The sequence below is a fragment of the Lactuca virosa genome, chromosome 2, assembly GCF_052849685.1.
Source record: "Lactuca virosa cultivar CGN04683 chromosome 2, Lactuca_virosa_CGN04683_v6, whole genome shotgun sequence".
Lineage (NCBI taxonomy): Eukaryota > Viridiplantae > Streptophyta > Magnoliopsida > Asterales > Asteraceae > Lactuca > Lactuca virosa.
The window spans coordinates 255,545,748-255,561,965 of NC_136427.1; the positions used below are offsets into that span (position 1 = coordinate 255,545,748).

The 16,218-nt window shown below is 34.2% G+C and overlaps 1 protein-coding gene across 1 annotated transcript; it reads left to right on the top strand.

Moving 5' to 3' along the window:
• Positions 1 to 15,128: 15,128 nt before the first annotated feature.
• LOC145156932 (RING-H2 finger protein ATL70-like) lies at positions 15,129 to 15,842 on the top strand. The gene has a single exon (XM_079076137.1). It carries the CDS (start codon positions 15,245 to 15,247, stop codon positions 15,779 to 15,781), a length of 537 nt encoding a protein of 178 aa, XP_078932263.1. The 5' UTR covers positions 15,129 to 15,244; the 3' UTR covers positions 15,782 to 15,842.
• The last annotated feature ends 376 nt before the right edge of the window (positions 15,843 to 16,218 follow it).

Here is a 16,218-nt window from a genome sequence, read left to right on the forward strand (position 1 = left end):
CCTAATAGACTCTACTAGGCGCTTTAATAATGTTTATGCATTTCTCCACATATGTACGAATTTTCCTCATCTCCTCTTCGATGTTGTTCTTCTTCACCCTTCGTGATTCAACTGCTGATTTTCTGTTACCGTTCTCAATCTGCTACGTGCTCTCACCATTACGATTTATACACCAACGCAGGCATTCAATGTACCGAGACGTGAGTTTATTATGATATAGAAAGTTTTAGTTATGTTTAGACGTATAATCCTCTTTATTACTTTGAAAATTTATATGCCAGTTCTAATACCATAATTAAACGTTTAGAAGCATGAATACATAAAATTTCTTTATTCTAAGTTATGGTCAGCAGTAGACCTTAAATCAAGTAATATAAATTCTACACATGCAACATAAAGCATGCTATCAATCATTTAGCACATAATAACAATTAAGGCACATTCCCTAAAGTATTCTAGTGCTCATGTCAATTTAGGTATACTACCTAAAATATAATGCTCTGATACCATCTGTGACATCCCCAATTTTCTCGGCCAAAAAAAATCTTTTTATTTATGCTTATTTTACAACAGAGTTTATTGTAAATGCAAAATTTGTCCCATAAAAAGTATTTTTGAAGAAATTTTTTTCATTGATTATTACAAAATTTGGGATGTCATAACTGATAAAAGAAACATAAGCATAAACGTAATTATTACAAGCCTTACAATACCGCATTGCACTAATGGCCTATACTCCTTGAATCTCTCAGTGGATTGTACCTTCGTACCGATACCTGTGATAAAAAGAAACTGAGTGGGCCAGGATTGGGAGTCTGGTGAGCACGTAGCATTTCCAACCCACAATATTATTATTATATTGATTTAAGTATATACAACACACCAAATAGATTAATCCCGATTACCCATTTCTCTTATTCTCACTCTTCGATCCTAAATGATAATCTCAAGGGACCTATCCTAGAGGATTTCTATAACAACGAGTAAACAATATTGCCTCGGGGATTCCTTGGCAATACATGTCATTAAGGCAACCATTGAGGGGGGATAGCATAATCAAATGAACATAGAATCTATACTCTCGGATAGTATGATTCATTAACACATACAAATTGCGAGTCTGCTAGTGTTCCACTGGACTGTATAGAAGATTCTGTGATTGTCATCAATACTCTGTTTGATGACTTCTCTTAAGTTGGCATGGTATCTCACCATTATCTTTGGTATGGTCTCTCACCATTATACTATATTTTTTCTCTCTCTACACTTTTTTCCCGATACATTATAAGTATAATAAAATACATATATAATTTACTACAAGTAAAAATCATTATCTCATTTAGCATAATTGTCAGGAATGCAGATAAACACATAGGGAATCCAAGCAAATTAAATACTTGATATTTATGTGTAAGCTGAAAGTAACTATGCACTCACTTGACTTAGGTGAACGACTGGTGATTTCAGTAAAGCTTCGCCTAAAACCTTGAACTTTCCTTTGACGTGACCTAGGTACGAATGTCACTAAGTCTTAGTTTATTATTTCTTATGACTAATGATAGTCTAGATTCCTCAACAATCCCAATGAATACTGACAATTCTATCAATTAAGGATCAACTAGGCAGGAAAGTTGGGAGGCAGGACCATTTCGGCATACAACATTACAACCTTTCTGAAATCCAACAACTAGGGGTGGCAACTCTCTACCCAACCTGTAACCCGACACTGACCCAAACCGAAAATAAACGGGTTTGGGTTGAGATTTTTGACCCGCCAACCCTCTTATTTCATGGGTTGGGTTGGGTTACCTGTTTGGGTTCGCGGGTCAACCCGCCAACCCATATATATATATATATATATATATATATATATATATATATATATATATGGAAGGATGTGTTCTTCCGTTCTTTGTCCATGACCGGATCGTGAGTATGTTGTATACGGGTTGGCGGGTTGACCCGCGAACCCAAACAGGTATATATATATATATATATATATATATATATATATATATATATATATATATATATATATTACCTGTTTGGGTTCGCGGGTCAACCCGCCAACCCGTATACAACATACTCACGATCCGGTCATGGACAAAGAACGGAAGAACACATCCTTCCATATTCGTAAAATCGTGAGTTCTTTTTAGTACAAATAGTAGACGGCATAAAGTTATTTATATAACTTTCAAAATATCATAAATTTAATTTTGCATGTTTGTTTCTATTTGAAGGTCATCATGAATAAGTTGGTGTTGGAAGAAGAAATGGTAATTCTAGCATGAACGAATTATAAAATTGGATTTTGGATGTTTTTGAACAATTGCATTTCATAAGAATGTTTCCATTTTTCAATTTTATTTGGATGTTAATGACTTTATGACTTTATGTTGAAAACCTTTTTTTAATGTTAATGACTTTAATCACTTTATGACATTATGTTGAAAAAACCTCATTTTTTTAAAATGTGTTGCTTATTTATGTAACATCCATAAAATTCGAGTCAATTTAAAACTTTTTAAAACATTTCAAAACACATGATTATTACAAAATTGTTTTCAAAATAGTATATTGTCAGAGTACCCCAGAATCAAATCATAAAATCATAAAATGTGAGGAGCAGTACGATCACGCCTTTGCCTTCCCGCGATCAACAGAAGTACCTGAAACAATAATCGATAAATGTAAGCTCGAAGGCTTAGTGAGTTACCCCCAAAATACCAACGCCATACAGTCATAATCGTATCATATAACATATAAGCAAACAGATACAACATGCATAATGAGCCATCAGTCTGACTGGACCGACTCCTGGTCCTCAGTCTATCTGGATCGCTCTCCGAGCCCTCGGCATGTCTGGACCGCCCTCTTCGGGGCCTTCAGCCTATCCGAACCGCTCGCTGGGCCTTCGGCCTGACTAGATTTGCCCGGCCCTGGCCTGCAGTCTACCCGGTCCGCCCAGGTTGTCTTGGCCTACTGCACACAGCAGGACCTGCCTCAACCCTTTCTCCAAACCAACAAACATGTGCACATACATATAAACAGTAAACATGAAGATCTAACAGATCACTAATCATGACAACCATCCTATAACCAGGATACCGATCTAACCGATCACTAACATAACAACCATCCTATAACCAATATATTGATCTAACCGATCTCTAGCATAGCAACCATCCTATAACCAGGATATATATATATATATATATATATATATATATATATTTATATATATATATATATCATAAAGCATACGTGTAATAACCCGGATACAGATCCGAAAAAGGGCCGGCATTAGTGCCTTAGACCCTGTTGATATAGCAAGGACAACTCACCTCCCAAGTGTCGCACTGAAGTGATAGGCTCAACTCTCGAATCGCCAACACGAACTCCACCACCTATAGTTACCATAAAACCCTTTTCCATAAATTTCCAAATTACCAAAATGCCCCCAGAGGTCAACTAGTCAACCTTTGGTCAAAGTCAAAATCCACAGTCAAAGTCAACAGTCCATGTTGACCCGAATCGTCGAGTGTAGTTCACCGACTCGTCGAGTCCTTCCTGAACTCGAGAAGTCATGAAATCCTTGGTTGGCTCGTCGAGTTCCCCTATAACTCACCGAGTTCATGCGTGTCCAAAGGTTCGGGAAAAACCCTAGCCGACTCCCCGAGTCATTCGACTGACTCGCCAAGCCCAAGGTAATCTTCATCGAACTCGACGAGTTGTTCATCCAACTCGTCGAGTACATGATTATCTTCATATGACTCGCCGAGTCGACCTTGCGACTCGCCGAGTCCCTTCAATCCTTCAACCATACAGATGCTTTTTAAGCCATGTAAAGGTCCAGATTACAGATCCAACCTTCCAGATTACAGATTACAGATGCTTTTTACGTGCATGCAAAGCTTTAAGGCCCTTAAATGACAAAACTAAGTTTGCAATGAAGTCTCACACTTGAGGGAAGGCTCATTCTAGTCAAGACTGATAACTTTATGGATCTAGAAGCCAAAGGGGGTCCAGATCTGAAGTTACAACTTCAGATCTTAGCTCAAACATAAGAAGCCTTTCCTAAAACCCATCCAAAAGAGGTTTTTGATGAACATGAGCCAAGGAAAACAGTCTAATACCTTCAAGAGAGTGTTCACTGATGTAGATCTTGAATCCCATGAGTTCTTGCTTCTACTTGCTTGCTTTCCCCAAGTGTTTCCTCCTCCAAAACTCCTCCTCCAAGCTTGAACACACCAAAAGAACACACACACTCGATTTAGGGTTTGAGAGGGACATGAAGCAGTAAAGGGGAGGCTGGGGGAGGCCAATGATCCTTTAAATAAGGTGCAATACCCCGAAATTTATGGTTTCATCTGCCAGCTCCTACTCTTCGAGTCCCTTCTTGGACTCGGCGAGTAGGTCACTAAAACACGTGGACCAACCCGCTGCTACTCGACGAGTAGGGCGACCAACTCGTCGAGTAGCCCTTGAAATCAAGAAAATTCTTATATTAAATCAATACCTGAGAATCGGGGCGTTACAATTTATTAAACGTGGTTATGCAGGTTGGGTTCAACCCACTAACCTGTGAACCCGTGAACTCATATACTTAAACGGGTTATATGGGTTGGGTTGGGTTGAGGTTTTCAACCCGTGACCCGTCAACCCGCCAACCCATATATTATATGGGTTGGGTTGAGTTTATATTTTCTGATCCGCCAACCCGTAAACCCGTGACCCGCCAACCCGTCAACCCAACCTGATTGCCAGGCCTACCAACAACCAAGCCAACGTGACCATTAGGGGTGTCAAAAAAACCTGAACCTGACGCGACCCGAAGCTGAATAAGGCAAATTGGGTCGGGTTTAATTAGGTCTAAAATTGAATCGGGTTTATTGGGTCAACCCAAATAACCCGTAATATGTATAGGGTTAGGTTTCGGGTATATAAAATTTCTCTTAATCGGGTTCAGGTTAACCCGATTAATCCGTTTAAGCCTATAATTAATAATATGCTCTTATTGATTATAGTGTACATTAGTATTTAGGCTTATGTGATTTACGTGTTAGTCATGTGAAATCAATAAGCGTAGTCACAAACACTCACGCCTCAAACCCTCGCAAGTTGCAACACGTCTCAAACCTCGCAACTCGGAAGTTCTTTTTTTGTCGTCGAGTTCTCTGATCCTCTTCAAGAACACAGTAAGAATCAGATCTAGTAAAATCTTTTTGTTTTCACGTCTTAAACTCTCAATCGTCTTCCCATTATCCATTTCTTTGCTTATTCGCTGAATATGTTATATGTATTTCATGATAATGTGTTTGCTTCTTTGCTGAAAATCACAATAGCATTTTTTATTTATTTTCGTAGAAAATCAGAACCATGAATTCTATTTGCCAAATATGTATTTAGTGTTTGCTTAAAATCATATTGTTTGTAGTTCTGAATGAATTTCCATTAATTAATGATATATATAGGATTGTTTTGTTGAAAGTCAAAACTAATAAATTTTGTGAATGGTTGTTGATCGATCTTTATGGCTCAAAGTCAAAGGATTTAATGGTTCTTGACTTATTGTGTTGTTAACTTGTTAGTTGTTACCAATCTCATAGGTCAAAGTCAGAATGAATAAAAGGTAGACAAAATAAAGAAGTATATCATGGTCACAGACAAACTGAATATGGGTTGTTGTTTTTTGTCTCGTTACTTTCACCCATCGCCATTATTATAAATTACACTAAATATCAATGCATACCAGGCAAAATAAAGAAGTACATATGAATTGGGTTGTTGTTTCTAGACATACAAATTTTACTTTTTTCAGTTGGTTTAACATAATGCTTTGGGTGCATATATTAAAAAAATTGTTGTTTGATGTTCGTTTGTAATTTTAAATATATTAAATTTGAGGTGAAAAGGTTTTGTGACTTGTGAGCTTTATAAATTGTGTTACAAGAGCTTATAAAATATTAAATAAAGTGTTGTTGACCCATTTTTATTATCAGATATTTATGGTTTTCTTATTGATTTTTATAATGTATAGATGTCAGATTCAATGAAATTTGAGGACAAAACAACAGTAGAAATTGTTAGAAACAACAATAACGATGAAAACCTAGATGAAACCCAGGATGAAATACAAATTGAAACCCAAGAGCATGTCAAACGACCAAGAGCTTCAAAAAACGATCATGGGTTTGGGACCATTTTAAAGAGAAACCTTTAAAAGAAGGGATGTCAAAAGAATATCAAAAAGCATGTTGTACACATTGTGGTAAGTCATACTTATGTGAGTAAAAAATGTATGGTATTAAAAATCTCTCAAATCATTTGAAAAAAATGCACAATTTAATTGGCAAAAATAAGTGGTGGTCAAACTCAAATTACTTTTGAACATGGTGATACAAACAAAATGATGGCATGGAAGTTTGATAAAAAAGAAAATAAAAAAGCTTTATCCCACATGATTCTAGCAGATAAATTTTGTTTAGTTTTGTCGAAGGTTAAGGGTTTAGACACTTTAATAGAATTACTCAACCGTTATTTCATGTTCCATGTAGATGTACAATAACACAAAAGTGTTTGACATTGTATTCTATAGAGAAAAAGAAACTTCGTGAATTAATTTAAAAAAACATCAGTAACTACTGATACTTGGACATCCATAAAGAAAAATAGTTACATGGCTCTTCCCAATTTGTAGACAATAATTGGAACTCGAAAAAAAAGTGTTGAATTTTTGTCAAGTTGATGGTCACTGGGGGTTGAGATAGGAAAAGGAGTAGAGTCTTGTTTGAATGAGTGGAGAATTGATAATCTTTTGACAATTTCAGTTGATAACGCGAACACAAATGATAATGCAATTAGTTTTTTGAAAAGAATATTTGCAAATAACAATAATTGTTTGTTGCATGGAACATGGCTTCACATGCGATGTTCGGCTCACATTTTGAATCTAGTAATACAAGGTGGTATAAAAAATCTTGATAAGTCAATTAAGAACATACGATGTGAAATTAAGTGGATTAAAAATTCGGGTTCTAGAGTTGATAATTTCACGAAATGTGCCAAAAATACTAGATGTGCAAGTACAAATCACTTGATCCTTGATGTTGTACATAGGTGAAATTCCACATACGAAATCTTGGAAGTAGGTCAAGCCTATGAATAAGCTTTTGACATGTATGATTTGGAAGGTGTAAGTTTTGGTAATGAGTGTTTGGATATAATTTATATACTGTTCACAGAGAGTTCACAGACAACTTACCAAAATTATATATATATATATATATATATATATATATATATATATATATATATATATATATATAATAACTTTTTGAACCCATCTTAAGTCGATCCATGTACAAACTCTACAAAAAGAGTGAACTTTTTAAAACGTTACATTTTACGTCCTTATATTTGTATGTGATTTGCTAAAATAAATAAATATTATTTTATTTCTATTTTAGCCCGATTAAACCGACTAACCCAACTTGGTTAACCTGAAACCCGACAAACCCGAACCTTAATAGGGTTGGGTTTATGATCAATTTTTTTTAAAAAAAACATCCGACTCACCTGAGCCGCTTAACCTGAAACCCGATCAGTTTGACCCGATTAACAGCCCTAATGATCATTCTAGACACCTCTCATGCAAGTAGATCAATCAACATTATGACTAGAATTACTGATAAATCTTATTTATAAGTTCATAATAACGACTTGTGACTATAAATATAAGTTACACTTTTATTAAAGTAAGCATAGCCTAACTTATAGAGTTCTTAGCAAAAATCGGGAAATTACGCTGACAGAATCCTGATCTGAAAGCTCTATATCTCAAACGCTCCAGGGCGTCGTTAAGTAGCCGGAAACTAGAAAGTATTGGGACTATAAGGTGGAAAATGTTCCAGAGGAATCTGGATGAATGGAATTGAGAAAATGGCTGAAGGTCGGGTTCTATTTATAGTAGGGGTGCACGTCGCGCACCATAGATGCACGCCGCGTCTAGGTGTTAGTGTGCCTGGTACGCCTTGTCTGCACGTACATTTTGATAGATTTTCAAAAATTCATATTTTCTTCATACGAGCTCCGTTTCCGATGTTATTTAAATTCACACGTAGCTATCAGCGAGATCTACAACTTTCGTTTAGACTTCGTCTGCTAATTCTCACTTTATTTTTAAAGTTATATTTTTAACAGACTTAAACTGTTAAAGTTCGTTAAAAATTCATAACTCTCTCATCCGATGTCTGTTTTCGACTGTCTTTATTTCGATGGATAGGTAATGACAAGATGTTCAATTCTTGTTTAGATTGTTTTTCCTAACAATCGATCGAAGTGTGTGTAAACTGAATGAAGAAGACAGTACAAAGAGATATAAATATATGGTGTGTTAAATATGTGTGTATTAAGGGGAGATGTGAAAGAGAGAGAGAAGGGAGATGGGTAAGTGGGTCAATTTAATTTTTGTATTAATCAAAATGATAAAATAGATAAAATAAATAAATATATATATATATATATATATATATATATATATATATATATAGATCTTTCAATTTTAGCATGATTGATTCCACATAAAAATTGTTAAAAATGACCACTTTTACAAATCTAATGAGGTTTGGACTTAATGCTGGAAAAAATGCAAACCATAAGGATAGTTTTTGCATTTTTTTTCTTTTATATATTTAAAATTGGATATTTATATCATTTAAATAAGTAATCAGGTGGACATTATATTTAGGGTGTGTTTGGCAAAAGTAGTTGTTAGCTGAAAGCGGGTAGCTGGTAGCGGATAGCAGGTAGCGTGTAGCGGGTAGCTGGTAGTGGGAAGCTGTAGCTTTTATTTGTTATACGACTGTTTGGCAAAAGTAGCTGGAAACTTTTGAAATATATAAAATTACATAAAAGGACAATTGATTAAAAATAAATAAATATATAAATATATTTTTAAGAGTAATTATGGAAATTGATTTTTAAAAGCTCAGTAGCGTTTTGTTAAAAGCTACATGAAGTAGCTTTTAGATTTGGAGCGTTTTGTTTAAACTAAAAGCTAAACGCTCGTACTGCCAAACGAAGCTTTTTGTTTATACTAGAGCGTTTTGTCAAAAGCTAAAAGCTAGAAGCTCCCAAACGCTTCTAAAAGCTACGTGCCAAACACGCCCTTAATTTATATCGAGATGACCTTCTATAATCTATTTTATTAATTTCCCCACAAACTAGACACTCATGTGGAATCCACACACTACTAATATTTTATGAATCCAAAAAATCTCTTCGCTCATGAATGTTATTAAAGAAGATGAATGTTCTTCTCATTTTTGGTCAAATATGTTTTAAATTGTTGCTTGCGATCGTGTTTCCACATTCGAAGAATCGTTTGAGATTATGGTGTTGTTTGTTTTTTTCGAAGCTAAAACGTTTGTAGTCTATGAACCACGTCTGCAACCATCTGCAACAGAAGATGTAGACCAAACGACTACAGACTGCAATAAGAAGTCTTTTTGTTTTTAACGTCTACAGACTGCTGAAATAATCTGAAATTAACCATACAATAGTTAAAAATAATTTTAAATCAAAAATTTATTTAGTTTTAATCATATGCAAATCGAATATAAAAATCATTATGACATGATTTTTAAAATTGTTTATATAAAATAATTAAACATAATAATTGCTAAATAACAATAAATAAAATTGTTAATTTAACGAACAACATGTTCATTTTGTTAAATTTTCTAAGACGATGGTTATTTTTTTAGTTAGCTTTAATAGATTTGATAATTTTAATGATTAACTTTATAATTTATTAATACTTGGTTATAGACAATGTAACACAAAAAATATTTATATGAAATTTACCAAACGGTTTTGAAATTACGTAAAGTATACTTAAATTGTTTATAATATCCTTCATAATATTATTAAAATAATAAACATGTTGAAAAAATCAAAACAAATATACATTAAAGAATGTAAGGTGAAAAATGGTTTAAAGAAGAGGCTTCAATGCATCGTCGCGCATCATACGTACAACACTTCTTACTTTTTAAGTTAGAAGTATTTAAAAAAAAACATCTGAGAAAGTTCAATTGTTATGCGTGTTCTGCACGGTAAAGCCCAAAGTGTTTTTTTTTTTTTTTTGTTTAAAGAAAAACAAAAAGCACCTATGTTTCCATATCTAATCATTGTTACAACAATAGACCCCATAAATCCTATTAGAATAAGATAAAAATGGATGGATATGTCAACAAACATGTCTCTATTGACGGAAGAGTGACTATTCACAAAGAAAACCGTTGACATGAGCAAAACGAGAACTTGCAAATGAAAGAAAAAAGATAGAGTAACTAAAAGTAAGCAAAAAGACATACATATGTAAATCTATACAAATATCAACAATACATGTATATATGTCTGAAAAGAAAACATAAAGAACATAAAATATGAACATGCTACTTAGGGACGTGTAACATACACGTTCAGTTATCGTGTTATAATATTATGAAATATTATATAATTATGAGCATTGAGTTCTAACGGATAGTTTTTACTAGAAATGAAGTAAAACTATGGTTAGAATCAATCGGAAAATATTGGAAGTCTTATGAGATTCCAATTAAAAGACAAATATCGAAATTCAACGAAATTATAAAATTTGAAATAAGTAAAATTTTATTATTGAAAGTTGTAAAGAATCTCGTTAGAAACATTTAGGCGAGAACCTCATCGAAATCCGAGTTATAACGAAGAAGTTATGACCAATCGAAGATCCGCGACAAAACCGGCACGACGCCGAATGACGTAAAAAATGAGTTTTCGATAAACTACTTTTTAGCTTTAGTAATCTAAACGAAAGTCGTACTATTTGTTAAACCGAGAATTTTGATAAAAAGAACGCCCAAATCTGACTTCGTATGAGGAAGTTATGATTTTTCTAAGTTTCAGCTTAGCAGTAGACAGCTAAAAACTCGAATTTTAGATCGAGTTATTTTTAGCCGACACAACCTAAACGAGAATCGAATGTCTCATCAATAGTAGTACAACGGTAAAAAGACAGATGAAAACGGACATCGGATGAAGAAGTTATGAATTTTTAACGGATTTTCCTGTCCCGGTCTGTTAAAAATAATAATATTAAAAATAAATTCAAAATTAGCCGACGAAGTCTAAACGAAAGTTGTAGATCATAATTTTACCTACGCGTGCATATAAAGAACGTCAAAAACGGAGCCCGTATGCGAAAGTTATAGATTTTAGAAGTTTTTGGCTCAAAAATCGAGAAAAACACAAAATCCAAGGAATTTCGCATGCATGGTTCGGAATTGGCCACGTACAAACCTCGCATGCATGCCGCATGTCGGATTGTGATACGACCGAAGGGAGGTCCAATCGAAGCCTGCTGCGTGTTCGAAGTCGTGACGCGTCCGGAGACCCTCGCTGATGAGTAGCCTTCGCACCGACGTGTGTTGCGTCCGAGCTCCGACGCCTGGCTCCACCTCGCATGCGACACGTGTCTTCTCCCCCCCTCCTCGGTCCGAAGTTCAGCCTATAAATAGGAGGGTGCGAACCCTCCCGAATAATGTTAGAAAATTCACACTTTTTCACTCCTAAACCCATTTTTAAGCTATTTCAACTTCCCCCGAAGCCCCGGGATTATTTCCAACGCCCGAAACACGCCCCGAAGTTCCCGAGAAGCCCGAGAAATTTATCTTTTCGGTTTGAAGCTCTACCATCGCAGAGGCCGATTTTCAATAAATCTCCCGGTTTCCAACGAAGGAAGTTATATTTAGAGCCGAAGTGCTGCCCAATTTACTATTTTAACCCCCGGTTATTTCACGGTGAGTTTAATATATAGGAACAATTGTATGTTATGTGTTATATGTGCTATGTGCTTTTCAATGATATCATTCCAGGTTATTTTCCCGTGTTATTTTTATTTCTGCTATTTATGATAACAAAGCTATACATTTGACCATGTGATCAGTGAAAGGGCTTAGATTCACGGTGGTACTGGTACGTAGCCTCTGGCCATGTATAACATATCTCCGTAAGAGAATGACTTCTATTCTATGACATTGACAGATGGTTAGACAGGGCTATAAGCCTGAAATCTACCGAAATGTTTAAATCAGAAAGTGTATGTCTTCTGTGCCATTTGGGCCGAAGCTTTATTGATCGTATATCTCTGTATCAAATCATTGATTGATATTGAAAGTTTGTCACATGATTCACATATGCCTTTGTTGTTTCTTATTCCTCTTTGCTTCTGCCATATTGAAGTATATATATATGGCATAACATTATATTGTATCTATTACTGAACTCACTAAGCGTCACCGCTTACCCATCTCAGTGTTTAACAATTGCAGGAGATAAGTAACCAGTATGGTTATATACTGTCGGAAGATGTAGAATAGTTTTTTTTTACTATTACTTTTGTATTTCAGTTTATGTTTGTATAAAATTACAATATCCTGGGTAGTTATGTAAAATATTAAAACATAATCGGTTTGTATCCAATCTTTTGTAATCACTTTATCAATGTAAGATATTGTTTTATAAATATGCATGTAGCATGTTTTGGAGTAACAATTGTCAAGTATGAAAGTTTGAGTCTTTCAGAAATACGAAAGTTTAGAAAGAGGTTCTTTCAGGACGGACCCAGGATTTCGTAGTATGTGTTGTCGGTGGCACGTAGGTGTTGGTGACACATTTTTCCTTTTACGTAGTGGCACAAATGTAGAAAAAACGAAAAATTCAAATTTTTTTACACTGTATCCGAAAAAATAAGGGGTTGCCGGTGCCACTATGGGCACCATAGTGGAACCGTCCCTGATGCTACTCATATACCACGATATTTAGCCTTCATAGCCCTCGTTTGTGAGTAATGTCCTTGAAAAGTGAAAATCATCCATGTTTAGCCTAATACTATCATTATTTATTATTAGGGTGAAATTGTTGATCAAATCCTACATAAATGATGGATTGTGTAATTCACTTTCCATAAACTTTATTTGACCATGTGTCTATACTGTAAATAAGCTCCCAATATAATCTAAAAGAAAACACTAAATGTCTTGGTTATAAAAACAAGAAGTAAAAACGATATTCATATATGATTGTTCAAATTCGTAAGAGATTCAAAATTTAGTGTATTGCGAGTATATATACTCACGTTATCCATCTCTAAAAAGTCTAAAAGAATCTGGAGGTGCATTTGACTTAACATATTTTCAAAAAAATTCAACGCTTTAGAGAATCCAAGGTTTTTTTTTAAAATCATTTTACTTTGGAAAAAATTAAGGAACTTTAGAGGACTTTAGAATGTTATGTTTTAAGCATATTTTGGTTATAGTTGAATCCAACAACCCATTATACTAATCTACCCCTGTCCATATCCATTATTCGTGTTTGTGACCAAAGTAGTTTTTATACAAATATGCATTCTGCACGACCTTCATATAGATTACAAATATGAATTGATTAATACACATCTGAGTGACATATAGCCACGATGATTCTGGAGCAAGTGATGTAGTTATAAGCATTGATGTATGTAAATGCCGATATAGAACATTTGTATTGGAATATCACAAAACCATAATGATTAATTTCAGCCCACAAGTCTTTTTTGTTTTCTCTATTTCCTTTGTGAAGGGCCGTTTGAATCAAAAGGCCTTTATTGGCTCAAATGTAGAAAAAGGGCTAATTTTCAGTCCACAACTCCGGCTCAATAGTTTTTTTTCCTCGTTTATTTAGTGTAGATATTTGTGTCTAACGATCTTTTTTTTCTTGTATTATCAAAATTAAAATTATTAAAAATTTTGAGAAACCAAGAACGTGGTTTCATCACATTAGAGTCAACTGCACAAAAACCAAACCCTCACCAAAAAATTGACGCATGAAAACGACTTCTTCAAATCTGTTCATCTACTTAGATTTAGTTTGGATTAGAATTAAAAGCCTCAATAATATTACAATGACGTCAATTCTTTACTGCGTGATTGTTGAAGTGTTTTAAAAAAATAATATATATATATATATATATATATATATATATATATATATATATATATATATATATATATATATATATATATATATATATATATATATATGGAAAACTGAATATACATTACAGCCCCACCTAAGATTAGGTACTAAACCTCATGAAAATACGTTGTTTTACTATATAAAGATTGCGATTAGGGAATTCACGATTAACACTTGAAGATGTAGATTTATGATCTACACAATAGTTTTGATAAGGAAACAAGAACATTGATTATCTTCGACCTTCGTGACGGTAGAAAACAATATTGTTCACTAGGGTGAAGTAATAAACGATAACGGAGGAAACTAAACAAGGATGGTAGAACGATAATGGAGGGAAGAAATGTTATCAGGGATGATATATTTACCAAGTGAAAACCAAATCAAGTATAATTACTAAGTTAAAACGACATATTTTAGAGGTTTAGTACCTAAGCTTAGGTGGGGCTGTAATGTATATTCCCTATCCCTATATATATATATATATATATATATATATATATATATATATATATATATATATATATATATAATCTTACATAAAAAAGAAAAACAATTTTAATAGTTGTTGAATGAAAAGACTTTAAACCAAAGATTGCCTCATGAACGTGACCTTCTTTAATTTACACCCGCATTTAATACAATCTAATAGTTTATATAATTTTAAATAAATAATACCACTAGAATCCCCTCTTTTCGTGGTGCTCCCAACGTGCATTTCCACCATGCAACCATACACGACCACGCCAAAAGAAAGTTTAAATAAATGGTAATACTATTTAAAAATATATTTAATTATCAATATATATTATAAATATATTTTAATACCTAAAGAATACCACATATATAATCAACGTATATGTGAATTGTCAAGCATTCAACATTGTATCTTAAAAATAAAGCCGTTGACATGTTAAACCTAAGCTTCCACAATTTAATATTATTAAACATTCATATAAGTTTGAAAATTGACACTTAAAATCCCATTATTTAATTCCTCTTGCAATTTGATCCCCTCTTTACGTTGCAGTTGACTTCAAATATGAAAATTTAACCCCACCAAGTACCCATTTCACCGGTTTACACCCACAAATTTGGCTGGCCAAGACCTACATTTCATTCTTCTCTTTCTTGATTCCCTCTATTCAATACCATTTTCTCATAACACCAAAACAAGAAGATGAACAACACGGATCTCAACTCCGGCGGGTTTCTCGGGTCACAAAACATCAGCGGATTCGGATACGGGATCGGAATATCAGTCGGGATGCTTTTACTCATCACAACAATCACATTAGCATCTTACTTTTGTAACCGAACCACACAAACCTCACCATCACCGTCAGTAGCTCAAATCCGGGCGCAGAGAAATAGTCTGGGTGCAGCCCTGGGTCAGCCTGACTCAACCCATTGCGTGGTTGATGTGGGTATTGATGATGAAACACTTTTGAGTTACCCCACTATGCTTTACAAAGATGCAAAGATCAAGAAAAGGGATTCAGGATTTTCAACATGTTGTTCTATTTGTTTGGGTGATTATAAGGGGAGTGATGTTCTTAGACAACTTCCCGATTGTGGTCACCTTTTTCATGTTAAATGTGTTGATCCGTGGTTGCGGTTGAACCCCACATGCCCGAATTGTCGAACGTCTCCATTACCGACCCCACTCTCGACCCCTTTGGCAGAGGTGGTGCCACTTGCAAGAAGACGAGATTGATTGATTGATTGATGATTTTTTGGGTTAGTTCAAATGAACAGTCCTATGATTATGTTTGTAAGTTTACATTTTGTTTATATATATATATATATATATATATATATATATATATATATATATATATATATATTGTAGATCTTGAAATGCATAAATTTGTTGTATATATAACTCTCATTTTCATTTTCTCAATTGATAATTTGATATATGTAGCTCTTTGTTAAACGTAAATTAGCTGTATCGCGTATCTAATTAACTTGTTGTCCAGTAAGTACGACGGATTTTACCCAAATTTTATGTGTAATGGGATTTTTACTTTTGTTTAAATAACATCTTTTTCATAATATTTCACGTGTATTTTGTGTTCATAGTTGTCACATATAGTAAATAGTATATACTGTGTGAAAGGTAGGGATGTCAACGGGGGCAAACGAGGCGGG

Excerpts from the sequence above, each read along its gene's own strand:
- LOC145156932 (XM_079076137.1), top strand. The coding sequence starts at position 15,245 with ATGAACAACACGGATCTCAACTCCGGCGGGTTTCTCGGGTCACAAAAC.